This window comes from Dendrobates tinctorius, unplaced genomic scaffold (assembly GCF_039654945.1).
Source record: "Dendrobates tinctorius isolate UK_male_01 unplaced genomic scaffold, ASM3965494v1 ptg000007l, whole genome shotgun sequence".
Taxonomy (NCBI): Eukaryota; Metazoa; Chordata; class Amphibia; order Anura; family Dendrobatidae; genus Dendrobates; species Dendrobates tinctorius.
Genome location: NW_027361675.1, coordinates 28,467,043 through 28,481,106, shown reverse-complemented (window position 1 = coordinate 28,481,106; position 14,064 = coordinate 28,467,043). Strand labels below are relative to the sequence as shown.

At 41.3% G+C, this 14,064-nt stretch overlaps 1 protein-coding gene across 2 annotated transcripts in view; it reads left to right on the top strand.

The window, feature by feature from the left end:
* The window catches only part of LOC141087265 (bone morphogenetic protein 8A-like), a 173,565-nt gene extending 162,814 nt beyond the window's left edge, over nt 1-10,751 (top strand). For both annotated transcript variants that reach the window (XM_073572964.1, XM_073572963.1), the window contains one exon: nt 10,489-10,751. In XM_073572964.1, the coding sequence (XP_073429065.1) occupies nt 10,489-10,638 (150 nt within the window). In that variant the 3' untranslated portion in view covers nt 10,639-10,751. The remainder of the gene's footprint in view (nt 1-10,488) is intronic.
* Nucleotides 10,752-14,064: the final 3,313 nt, after the last annotated feature.

Below are 14,064 nucleotides of genomic sequence, written 5' to 3'. Positions count from 1 at the left end.
ACGTTCTTTAGCTGCCGCTGTATCACCTGCCTGGGGATGCGTGTCCTGTCTTGGAGAAGACATGCTTGAACGCTTTATCCCTATCCCCACCGGTTTATATAGCCCCTTCTATACCTGGTACCTCCCCCCTCCCAGGTACGCCTGCCTGCGGCGTCGCTAATTAATCTTCAACCGGCCTGCAATACAGCCGCCATATTAAACGCCTTTTTTTTTTTTTTCTTTGGAGGGGGCGGGGAGTGCTGCTCCAGTTCTAATCTCGCGCGGTTCCGCGAGACCGCGCATGCGCTTTACAATGAGGAACCTCCGGTAACCCGGAAGTTCCTCCTTACCTCCTGGCAGCGCCGCCCATCAGGACGCTGAAGCCCCGGGACGCCAGAGACCCCCGATTCCTCTCGGCTCCGCACTCCCACACGGACCGGGATGGCTGTATTCCAAGATCCCGGTGATGTGTATCCACATAAGAAAACTCCCGGTCGGCTCTATCCGGAACCGGTGTTTCTTCTTGCGCTGCCGCTATCTCAGACGAGGGGGGAGCCGGACTCCAGTACTCCCCCGACGCTGCTTCTGGACCGGAGCTCCTGCCGTGCGCATGGACACTGCACAGGCGGTTCCTTGGCCCAGGTATGTCTCTGTAGAGATCCTGCGGTTCCTTTAGGAACAGGAAACCAACTGCGGAGGAGAGGCAGACCGCCCTCTTTTATCTCTGTAGGTTTCCTGTTCCTATGGGCGGATCCCTCTCTCCAAGTGGGTGCTGTCGTGGCGAAGAGTAAAATACAGCATTACAGAATTCTGTTTATCAGGCCTGAAGAGGGTTGGACTGGGGTGTCTGGGGCTCACAGGAGGAATTGACCCTAGGGCCCACCCTATAGCTATATGCAAATATCTATTAGCCATTTCCCCTGTTATAGTGGAGCATGGACTGTAAAATACATGCGGCTCCTGCACATCTACTTTTCACACACTATTACTGGGATGTACAATTACGGTAGTTTGCATTAAAGGGGACCTATGGTTAAAACAAGTTATCATTGATCCATGGCATGGGCTCCACAGGATAGATGATCATTTAGGTAACACCATTAGTAACTGCACCAATCAGAAGAATTGGGAAGATTCATTCCTGACAGGACACTTATCCCCATTTTAAATTGGAGTGGCAGGTGGGATGTCTAACTGCAGCTCCATTCATTCTCTTTGGGGCTTCCAGAAAAAAAGTGCAGTGCTCGCTGACACTGAGGGAATGAATGTATCAGTGGTCAAGTCGCACATGACATTTCAGTCTATTGGGGATAAAAGCTCCACATTCTGCTGATTGGCGCGGGTCCCAGCAGTTAGACCCCAACTAATCGATATGTTATCACTTATCCTGTGGAGAGGTGATTATTTTTTTCACAGGAGAACCCCTGCGGCTGTGTTCCTAGTATTTCCTCTCCAATGGAAATAAAGAATCTTTTCCTAATTAATATCAGAGAGAACAAATGACCGCATACAAGAAGAAATACCACTACACCATGACCTGTCACGGGTGTGTCAAAGGCTGCAAACAGTGGTACAAAATCTGGCTGCAGAAGGTCTCTGCGGATGGCTTTGGAAAAGCCTTCATAGTCCTTCTGACTCTTGGACCCAGTGGCAACCTCCCCTCGACTCTGATTGACACACCTGGACTGGTTGTGTTTATAGACTTCCTGTTTACTTCTGGGAATCGCTGGTGAAAATTCGATTTTCCACTGTTGAGGCTATAGCAGTCAGCTATCTTCCTCTTTGGTGCTGTTGGAGGATATCTGTGTTACCTCTCTTAGACTACTCAAAATTAGTGTTCCCCTTGTTTTTCTATCCCAGCTGTCTTTAGTTGTAGTGGGGATTGATTAGTGCCCATCCTATCCTTCCCTAAGCAGGGTTTATTGCCAGGGTTAGGCAGGGATTAGGTTCCTGCTTGGCGATAGGTGCAGAACTTATATAGGGATGTTTAGGGCAGACAGGGTGACTTTAGGTCTGCCTGTGGGTAACTCCACCCTGCCCTAGTGTTAGCCTCCCTTCCCCTCATCCCTTCGTGTTGCACTTAGTCTCTCCTACATTGTGCATGACATAACCAGACCACAAACTACCACCACATAGTGACTAAATAATACCACATACAAGGAACAAATACCACCACACCATGACCAGATCACATAGTAACTGAATAATATCACATACAAGGGACAAATACCACCATTCCATGAAGAGACCACATAGTGACCGAATAAAACCACATACAAGGAACAAATACCACCACACCATGACCAGACAACATATAACCATCACATGGTGACCGAATAATGCTACATACAAGGAACAAATACCGAAACACCATGACCACACCACAGTGACCGAATAATACCATAATCAAGGGACAAATACCACCACACAGTGACCAAATAATACCACATACAATGAGCAAATACCACCACACCATGACCAGACCACATAGCGACCGAATACTACTACATACAAGGGACAAATACCATCACACTATGACCAGACCACATAGCAACCGAATAATACTACATACAAGGGACAAATACCATCACACTATGACCAAACCATATATTACCACAACATAGTGATCGAATACTACCACATACAAGGAACAAATACCACCATTATTACCATATTACCACCACATAGTGACTGGCTTATACTACATACAAGGAACAAATACCACCAGGCCACATAGTGACTGAATAATACCACATACAAGGGACAAATACCACCACACCATGACCAGAACACAGTGATCAAATAATACCTCATACGAGGAACATATACCACCACACCATGACCAGAAAAAATATAACCACCACATAGTGAACAAATAATACCACTGCAAAGAATGAGTACCGAAACACCATGACCAGACCACATAGTAACCAAATAACACCATATACAAGGGACAAATACCACCAATGTAATGTTGTGATCACCAGTGACATTATACACAGGAGCTCTGTATATATTGTCAGTGTACAGGTAATAAGGGGATCACCAGTGACATTGTACACAAGAGGTCTGTATATAGTATGCGAATACAATGTAATACACTGACTCACCAGTGACGTCTGCAGTTGATGTCCTTTATTTTTGCTTTTCTTCTTCATCCAGTGCAGAGCCACATCACTTCTTCTAGCCAGCACTCATCTCTGCAGAAAATAACACTCCCACACTACCTCCTCATCCCACTCTCTCTCTGTTGGAGTCCCCCAAGGCTCTGTTCTAGGACCCCTACTCTTCTCAATCTATCAACTTGGGCTGGGGCAACTCAAAGTCCCGTGGATTCCAGTACTACCTTTATGCTGATGACAGATCTACCTCTCTGGCCCAGACTTCACTTCTCTGGTCTCCAGAATCTCAGAGTGTCTATCAGCCATATCCTCCTTCTCCTCCCACTTCCTCAAACTCAATGTGGACAAATCTGAACTGATCATCTTTCCCCCCCATCTCACAGATCTTCCTTACACGACCTAGCTATAACAACTGATAACATCACGCTTTCCCCGTACCGGAGGTCCGCTGCCTCAGAGTAACCCTTGACTCTGCCCTGTCCTTCAAACCGCACATCCAAGCTCTCTCCACCTCCTGTTGCCTCCAGCTCAAAAATATTTCCAGAATCCATCCCTTCCTCAACCCTCAATCTACTAAAATGCTTGTGCATGCCCTCATCATCTCCCGCCTCAATTACTGCAACATCCTTTTCTGTGGACTCCCAGCTAACACCCTCGCACCTCTCCTGTCCATCCTTAACTCTGCTGCCTGACTAATTCATCTCTCTCCTTTCTACTGCTCCGCTTCTCCCCTCTGCAAATCACTTCACTGGCTCCCATTCCCTCAGCGTATCCAATTCAAATTACTAATACTGACCTACAAGGCCATCTATAACCTGTCTCCTCCAGATATCTCTGAACTAATCTCCCAATATCTTCCCTCACGTAATCTCTGATCCTCCCAAGACCTCCTTCTCTCCTCCACATTTATTCGCTCCTCACCCAACCACCTCCAAGACTTCTTTTGAATAGCCCCCCATCCTCTGGAATTCTTTGCCCCAAAACGTACAACTATCAACCACACTTGGACCCTTCAGACGGAACCTGAAAACCCATCTCTTAAGGAAAGCTTACTGCCTGCAATGATCCCGCTGCCTCCTCACCACTACTGGAGCTACCACCTCACCATCACTGGAGCTGCTGCAACCCCCCAACCTACTGTCTCCTTCCCCACCATCCTGCAGAATGTAAACCCGCAAGAGCAGGGTCCTCTCTCCCCTCTAAATCAGTCTGTGATTGTTAGTTTGTTTACTGTAAGTGATATCTGTGATGTGTATGTAACCCCTTCTCATGTACAGCACTATGAAACCAATGGTGCATTATAAATAAATAATAATAATAACACACATATCTAAAGCTGATCACTTCCAGACCACATTCTCTACTTTTTCCCTGACTTCTACGCTACATCAGATGAAGAAAAAAGTAACGTAGTGCTGCCCTGCACAGTAACAGTATAAATAAACTTGGCACACACACGTGAATGATTGCAAGTGGAAAGGGTGGTGTTTAATAAGATGCAGTACATACAGTAAACGTTTCGGTCACAACGACCTTCGTCAATGTACTGAAAATAAAAATTACAAAATTTCAAATAAATCAAACAAAGTATATACAATATAGATAATCTTGGGTAAAAATATATGCAAAAATTGAAATTATGTCGTATACCAGTAACAGATTATAGCAAAAATTGTAATACAGAATTTAATGATTACAGACATCCTGAAAGACTCAAAATTATATATACGCATGTACCTATATAGTGTACTGACTGCACTTGTATATAGGGCAACCTGTTCTATAAAGAGAAGATTGTAGATGTTTATTATGTATGCCCATACCTAAGTCACCATGTGCCCATAATATCAAAAATGATGCTACATACCATAGAGAATAATGCTAGAGCATAGAGGGTTAATTGTCTCCTAAAAAGAGCCTAAAAATAAAAAGGTACTCAGGTGACCTATATGCGCCATGCTGCTGGTCGAGAAGTATGTGACAATAAGGTATCTTACCGGTGGTGATAGCGTGGAACAGAAAATAGCCTTTTGTTCCCCCCATGGAAAGCAGTTTCCTAAAAACTAAATTATATTACAGTAGTAACAATTTCTCTAATTGGACCCTAAATAAATTATGTTCCTCACTTTTCACTATAAAAGAATAATACTTTAGTTTATTGTCCACAAATACTTAATACTTTAGTTTACTGTCCACAAACAGTACCGCATATGCTTGCGTATAAGCCGAGATTTTCAGCCCATTTTTTTGGTCTGAAAGTCCCCCTCTCAGCTTATAAGCGAGTCATATATGCCAGGGGGTCAGAGGGGGAGCGGGGGTGTCAGATCATACTTACCACCCCGGCGCATCTCTGCAGCCTCCCCATGGTCTCAGGCTCCTTCCTTCAGCGGTCACGTGATACCGCTAATTAAAGTAATGAATATATGCATATTCATGACTTTAATGAGCGGTACCACGTGACCGCTGAAGGAAGGAATAGCCAGTAATAGTGTGTGAACAGTAGATGTGCAGAAGCCACATGTGGTTTACAGTCGATGCTCCACTATAACAGGGGAAATGGCTAATAGATATTTGCATATAGCTATAGGGTGGGCCCTAGGGTCAATTCCTCCCGTGAGCCACAGACACCCCAGTCCAACCCTCTTCAGGCCTGAAATACAGCATTCTGTAATGCTGTATATCTGCCCCTAACCCAACCTGTAAGAGAAGAAAAAGACCTATTTTTTTATACTTACCTGCGGGGCGGTCATGTCCGAGAGGTGTCGCTGGTTCTGATCAAGTGCCTTCCTTCTTTTTGCGATGCCGTCCTTCTTCTTGCTTCATGTGTATGACACGTCCTTACGTCACCCACATAGTCTCCCTGGAGTTACGCTCTTGTGCAGGTGTACTTCTCTTCCCTGACTAGGGCAGAGTAAAGTACTGCAGTGCGCATGCTCCTAGGCTCTTTGAAGTTTCCTGGCGCCTGCACACTGCAGTACTTTCCTTTGCCCTAGTCTGGGCAGAAAAGTATGCTAATGCAGGAGCGCAATGATGGGGAGACTGTTGGGATGAAATAGGGATTCATCATCCACACGAAGCAAGAAGGACAGCATTGCAAGAAGAAGGGAGACTCCGGACCAGGACCAGCGACACCCCTCAGACCAGACCGCCCTGTTAATAATAGGTCTTTTCCTTGTCTTGGGGGTATATATACAGCATTTCAGAATGCTGTATGACAGTCCTGAAAGGTGGTGGCGGTATCTCATATCAATCAAACCTGGTGACAGGTTCTCTTTAAAGGATGAAAAAAAAGCAATAAGTGGTAGTTTCTCAAACTAGAAGCACTCAACCATATCTGTCAAATCTGCTTTAGCAAAGTGTTGGGTAATAAAATGTAACCTTTAATTCAGCCATTAAAAATTAGCTCTTAAAAGCCATAGACATATAATACACAAACATTTAAAATGACAACCTGAATCTCCATAGGCACTTTAATCACAAAGTATCAATAGTGTCATAAACCAAAGTGCAGAACCAAGTTCAGATGCCTAATGGAATCAAATCAATAACCAACTTCATAAGATGAATGAAATAAGGAAAGATTTCACCCAGATCCCCACAGGATATTGTTGGGTGTAGAATAATGATTCTTTGGGCTTGCCAGGGGTAGGAGCCTATTTGAGATGCCCACACAACCCTTGTCATAAGGAACTTTGCCTGTCAATTTATTTCTTGTGTGTCAATTCATCAGGGGATTGTTACCATGGCCTATTGCTTCCTTGGCTAGTTTCGGGAACTTCATCTCAACCTCAGCTTAAAAAGAACCTCCTACCTATATACCAATATTTTATTTTGATTTTAAATGTGACCACGTGTCTAGACAATTGGACTTCTATGGGGGTATGCACTTTCACCCCTCCTGGATAGTGCAAATCACATTTTGGCGGGGTCTGAGGCTACTAGATCTGCTGCTGAGTCAGTTTTTTGTTATTTGTATAATAGCTCTCTGACAAAGCACTTCGCCCTCCAGCCTGTGGCTATTTTAATTGCCGTGGGATCCTACCTACCCATAAATTCAGGCTTTAGCCTAAAAGAGGTATTCATACTAGACACTTTGGTTCCCAGCAAACCGAAGATCGTCTTGTCGTTAGCTGCTGGGCATGCATGAATTGGCCGAGTTATGTGCTAAGTATCTCCATTTTTTCTTATTATCTAGAGCAGTAATGCTATTCATATTTCATATATAACATTTACATGCTTTAGCACTTCAGAGTGATACTTTGTTTGTTATATAGAGAGATGGCTACTCCTAGTTTGCAACTGTACACACCAGTTTTATGATTTGGAAGTTCTCTTATTTGGAAATCTTTATAGCCATAATTTATTCAAAACATAGAACATATATCAGAAGTAATTAGACATTCTTCCATTTAATTTTAAAAAATAGCTAATTTAGAAATTGATGGCAGCAATACATCTCAAAAAGTTGTGACAGGGTTAGGAAAAAGCTACAAAATTAAGTGGTACTAATGACTAACAGCAGGAGGTTCAACTGTGAAATAAGTTACATGACTGTATAGAGAGCATGTTGGAGAGGCAGAGTCTCTCAGATGCAAAGATGGTCAGAGGTTTATCTGTGAACAACTGCTCATAAAACTTGTGGAACAGTTTCAGAAAAATGTTCTTCATTGTAAAATTGCAATGACTTTGAATATACAACAATCTACAGCACATAATTTCAAAGGGATACAGAAATTAAAAAAAAATTCATGTGTACAAGGGACAAAGCCGACAGACAATATTGGATACTTATGATCTGTGGGCACTGCCTTAAACAGGCTTGATTCCATTGTGCAAATCACTGAACAGGCTCAGGAATACTTCAAGAAATCATAGTCTTTGAGCACAGTTTGCCATGCAATCTACAAATGCAAGTTAAAGTTCTATCATGCAAAGAAGTAGTCATATCAATTCAATCAAGAAATGCTGTATTCTTCTCTTGGCCAAAGCTCATTGAAAATGGACTGAGGCAAAACAGAAACTGTTCCATGTTCACATGAATCAAAATTTTAAATCCTTTATGCAATGTCCTACAGACTCAAGAGATGAGGGACCATCCAAGCTTGTTATCATCCCCCAGTTCAAATGCATGCATATCTGATGGTGTATGTTTGTATTAGTACCTATTGCATGGGCAGCTTACACATCTTGAAAGGCAACATCAATGCTGAGCATTATTTAGATGCAGTGTTCCCCATCTCCAGTCCTCAAGTGCCACCAACGGTTCATGTTTTCAGGATTTCCTTAGTATGGCCCTGGTGATAATTGCAGTACCTTGCACAGGCAATAATTCCATCACCTGGGCAATACTAATGAAATCCTGAAAGCATGACCTGTTGGTGGCACTTGAGGACTGGAATTAGAGGTTATAGACCATCATATGCTCCCATACAGACAAATCCTATTTCAGGGAAGGTCTTGCTTATTTCAGCAAGACAATGCTAAACCACATACTGCACCCATCACAACAGTGGCTTCACAGAGAAAGAGTCTGGGTGATTAACTGGTCACCTGCAGTCCAGACCTTTCACCAATTATAAAATGAAATATCTGGAAAAGACGACCTAGGACTGTTGAGCAGATAGAATCCTACATCAGACAAGAACATTTCTCTCCCAAAATTCCAGTAACTGGGTAACTTTTTAATATGAAATGGAAAAGTGTCTAACATGCATCTTTCCCTTCTGAGTATTGGGGATCCTAGTTAATGATAAACTTACCTGGAGCAGCCAGTGCCAGGCAGCGGCTGCCAAGGCAAACAGGATCATGGGGTGCATTAAAAGAGGTCTGGATACACATGATGAGAGCATTATACTGCCTCTGTACAAATCTCTGGTTAGACCGCACATGGAGTACTGTGTACAGTTTTGGGCATCGGTGCTCAGGAAGGATATAATGGAACTAGAGCGGGTACAAAGGAGGGCAACAAAATTAAAAAATTAGGATTATTTAGTCTAGAAAAAAGATGACTGAGGGGCGATCTAATAGCCATGTATAAGTATATAAGGGGACAATACAAATATCTCTCCGAGGGTCTGTTTATACCAAGGAAGGTGACGGTCACAAGGGGGAATTCTCTGCGTCTGGAGAAGAAAAGGTTTTTCCACCAACATAGAAGAGGATTCTTTACTGTTAGGGCAGTGAGAATCTGGAATTCCCTGCCTGAGGAGGTGGTGATGGCGAACTCAGTCGAGGGGTTCAAGAGAGGCCTGGATGTCTTCCTGGAGCATAACAATATTGTATCTTACAGTTATTGTTAGGTTCTTTAGAAGGACGTAGATCTGGGGACTTATTCTGATAGAATTTTATAGGCTGAACTGGATGGACTAATGTCTTTTTTCGGCCTTACTTACTAACTATGTATACATTAGTGTTGTTCTTTTATATTTGCTTTATTACTTTGTTCTTTATATATGTAAAATGATTTGTAGAATACTTTGTTTTAACACAGTTCTTTGCCAGTAGTGAAGCAAATGTATTCAATTGGTAAGATAGCTGTCATTGACGGAAATATCTCAGGTTTCCACAGAAAAATAGTCAGACAAGGGTCACAACTAACCAAATCAGGCAGCCCAAACCCTTTCCCTATTGCAATATTATTACTGCTACTGTGGTCATTGGTTGACTAATCCCTTTGGTCAGAAGAACTTCCTTTGCAGTTTAAGATCAGAAAGTGTGTTGTTTTTCTCCTTGCATACAAATACAAGGTTACATTCAGGATATGCCTCATTTCAGGGGGGGGGGGGGGGGGGGGTGGTACCGTTTACTCAACTTCTCTCCAGACTTAGTAAAATAAAACATGAATAGAAGCTGGTTAAAACAGTAACAGCAGTGTGCAAGGGTTTATTTTTGTTGTTTTTATTTAATATGGAGAGAGCAAATAAACTGATGAAAACGGTCAAATTCTGTAAGTATCCAAGAGGACTTCTACATGAAAGGCTGATCTCTTTTCACCAAAAGTACAAGTGAATCTGAGCCTAATAAATTCACTACAAAAGGAAAAAACACACAAGAGACAAACCAGCATGTGTGCCTGTCACTGGCACGTCGGCATGAAGCCCTCTGCCGGTATATTACTGAGCAGGGCTTTTAAAAAGAACACGGAATCCAATGTAAACCACCAAATATTCTGCCAAGGAAAACAGTCAAGAAACAACTGAAAATAATCTGACTACTGAATTGTACCTTTCTTGCTAAGAACAAAGGCTCTTTTTATGCTTTGCATGTCTTTTATACCCTCTTCTGGTGTTTTATTAGCTAAATGCCCATGATATTTATGCATTGTTTTACTTTCAAGAGATATTAAATGATACATACTGTAGAATTTTACTTTTGCATTTTCTTCCAGGTTCACCTTATGAAGCCAGAGAGCGTTCCCAAAGCATGCTGTGCTCCTACCAAACTCTCCGCAACATCAGTCCTTTATTATGACAACAATAACAATGTAATACTAAAAAAACACAGAAACATGGTGGTCAAGTCTTGTGGATGCCACTGAACAAGAGGAAAGATGTATGGGAGTTGCACTGATACAAAGATTTGCTGAAAATATTTATGATACTTGTTAAAATGTTGCAATAAATCAATCAAGAGAATAAATTCAGTTTTTAAATATAATGAAGAACGATCATGTACTGATCTATTAAATAATAAATATATGATTGATTTTTAGCTGCGTTCTGAAGCGAGTTAGCAGAGTGCCCGTTATACAGGACCAGACTGGCCATCTGGCAATTCTGGCAAATACCAGAAGGGCCTCTCTGGTTATGGGCTGCCTTGTCTGCTAAGTTGTTAACTGAATCGCTGTTCTGAAGATGCCCATAATCTTAACAGTTGTGATTGAGCACAAAGTCGCTGACTCTGTCACTTACCCCAGCAGGCCACAGGTATCATTGGAAATATTGGTCTTGTAGCAAATCTTTCTTTCCTCCATCCAGGGTAATATTAGTAATATATCCCATCTGGTGCTTGGAGACGGGTACAACATGGGCCTGTATGATTACAAATGCCAGGGCTGGATTTCAGTCCCAGTCCGTATCTGCCATTATATCACCTGAAATCATATCCTGTGTTAGCTTATTTCTTGCCACATTGCAAGGTGCGTGTAAAGCTAGAATGATATCATGTTCAAAGAGGTCAGATTAGAATTCAAGGAAAAAGGCTATGCTATGTTTCGGTCTGAGTGCGATCTGTCAAAACATTTCAGATTGAGAAGTTTGAGGAAAAAAATTGCAACATGCACAATTTGCCTCTGATCATCGGATGGTACTTGTCGATTCATGTCTGTGAGTCTGTGGAAAACATTGTGTTATATAGTGTATTAGACTTCAATTAGTTCTTATTGTTATTGCATAGAATGAAATAATGTCGGAAATGTAGCAGCTTTACAAATTATAAGTTCTAGCTAGAAGAGCAATATAAGATATATCTTGGTAATCTTGAAGTTTCCGAAAATTATAAAGTCCCTTAAATGAAAAAGAAGAGGAAAAAGGAAGGAAAAGTTTGTGTGATTTTTTGAAAGGTGCCTTTCAAGATTTACATGGGTGGGCCATCTTATATTTCCCTTTCTAAGTATGAGATTGTGGTTTCAAAGTGTATTTATTTTGTTTTAAATTCTCAAGGGCAGAATGGCTATAAAATGCTCTCTCATTGTGATGAATTCTCGACTCAAGGTTCCTTAAGTACAGAGGCTTCTACCCAATTGATTTGAAATAGAAAGGATAGCTTTTATAGAAATAGGAAAGCTGACAGTAACCATCGGAATGAGTACATTGAGAAAGGCTACCACCTTAACACCCTCTTGCCCCCTGAAATCAATGCATAAACTAGACTATATCGTTCAATATGGTATTATAAAGAATCAATAGACAAATTGAATAGAAGTGAATGGAAAAGTCCTGACTGCCTGATACATAGAAAAAGATCTATCGGTTGAGTGTTTCTACCATTGATGGTCAAGATAGTGTGTGCGCCTTCATTTCTATGTAAATAAGTAACAAAAGGAAAAATTACATCTGATTAAAGTGACAAAGATAGGGTCTCGTGTCCCTATGAAAGGCCTTTTCTGCCTCGAGTAACATTGAAATAAGATTGAAGTTAATCATCACATATATCACTGTCGTGATTGTTTTGTGTATATTCTTATTTGACTGACAGTTGGTGAAGAAGTCCTGTTGAATTTAAAATACCGGTAATAATACTAGAAAAAAATTGTCTGTAAATGAATGGTCAGGATTAGACAGGCGCACTTGCTTCTACAAAGTTATCTATTGTTGCCAAATGTTTATAAGCAAAGTTAAAGAGTGTTTAATAAGAAGTGATTTACCTGGATAGAATTTTCTAAGGTTTGCTTGGAAAGCCATTTGAGCATGGGGTTTTATTGTTTGTATAGCGGACTGATTGCGTCTCCTCTTTCTTGGTTATATCCTGCACAAAGCAGGTTATTTTTGTAACAAACCAGAAATTAGAGAGATCACTCTCTCTCAAAAACTGCTCAAATATGTGTACAAATCTGTCTGCAGTGAGGGATCAAATCAAACCTGTTGCTATAAAACTCTATGGAGAAGGGAGAAGCTGCTGGAAAATGAAAACAGAAAGGCACAAGGAGAAACTATTGAGGCTTCTAATGTTAAAGGGAAACAAAATGCTAAAAATGGAGGATACAAATCATTTAATGGCCAGAAACATTGTTATTCCTCATGTACATGGTACTTAAAAGTTTATGAACCCTTCATAATTTTTTTTTTAAATTTCTGCCTAAATTTTTCCTAAAACTACCTTCATATTTTCACATAAGTCCTAAAAGTAGATAAAGAGAACCAAATAAAACAAAGTCGTCAAAAATAGTTTTTTTATTTAACCCCTTTCTGACATTGAACGTAATATTCCGTCCCTCTGCCCTAGGCCTATTTGACCAGGAACAGAATATTACTTCTGAGTGATCACCCACAAACACAAACAAGATCGCAGCATTCCGGAAGCCAGCAGAGATCTGACAGCCCCCCTCTGCCTTTGGATCGAAGACCCCGAGGCATGACGAACGTGGGGTCCTGATCGTTGCCATGGTGACCCAATATCATCAAGATCTAGCAAAATTGTTGATCATGCCCAGTGCATGATGAGCAAGTTTGTCTGTCAGTACAGAGCTGATGATTTCTGCAGCATGGGGATGCTGTAGAAGTGATCAGCATGCAAAAAATTATTGTCCCATATTGGGACAAAGTAAAAAAGTAAAAAATGTTAAATAAATGTAAAAATATATATAAAATAAAAAATATTAAAAAAATCAAAAGATAATGTATCTAAATAAATATTTGAAAAATCTATATAATCGTCTAATTTTGTCTGTCTGTAACGGAAATCCCGCGGCGCTGATTGGTCGCGGTTGGCCGGGTGCAACCAGTCAGCGCATTCGAACAACGCACGCCTCCGTCGGGAGATCTGCGACGCGGGGGGGGGGGGGAAGAGGGAGAGAGAGAGAGAGAGATATTCTAGAATGCCCGATGCGTTAGAATAGGGCCACCATCTAGTAAATAAATAAAAGTACACATATTTGGCATCACTGCGTTCGCAACGACCCAACTTATAAAACTGTCCCACTAGTTAACCCCTTTAGTGAACACCATAAAAAATAAACAAGGCAAAAAACAATGCTTTATCATCATACGGTCCACACAAAAAGTGAAACAATACGTGATGAAAATGACAGATATAAATAAACATGGTACTGCTAAAAACGTAGTGTCACGCAAAAAACAAGCCATAACACAGATCCATTAGAGGAAAAATAAAAAATGTATAACTCTCACAATAACGAGATGCAAAAATAAATATTTTTACTATAAAAGTTTTTATTGTATAAAAGTGCCAAAACATAAACAAAATATAAAAGTGTCATCTCTGTAATCGTACAGACCCGAAAAAA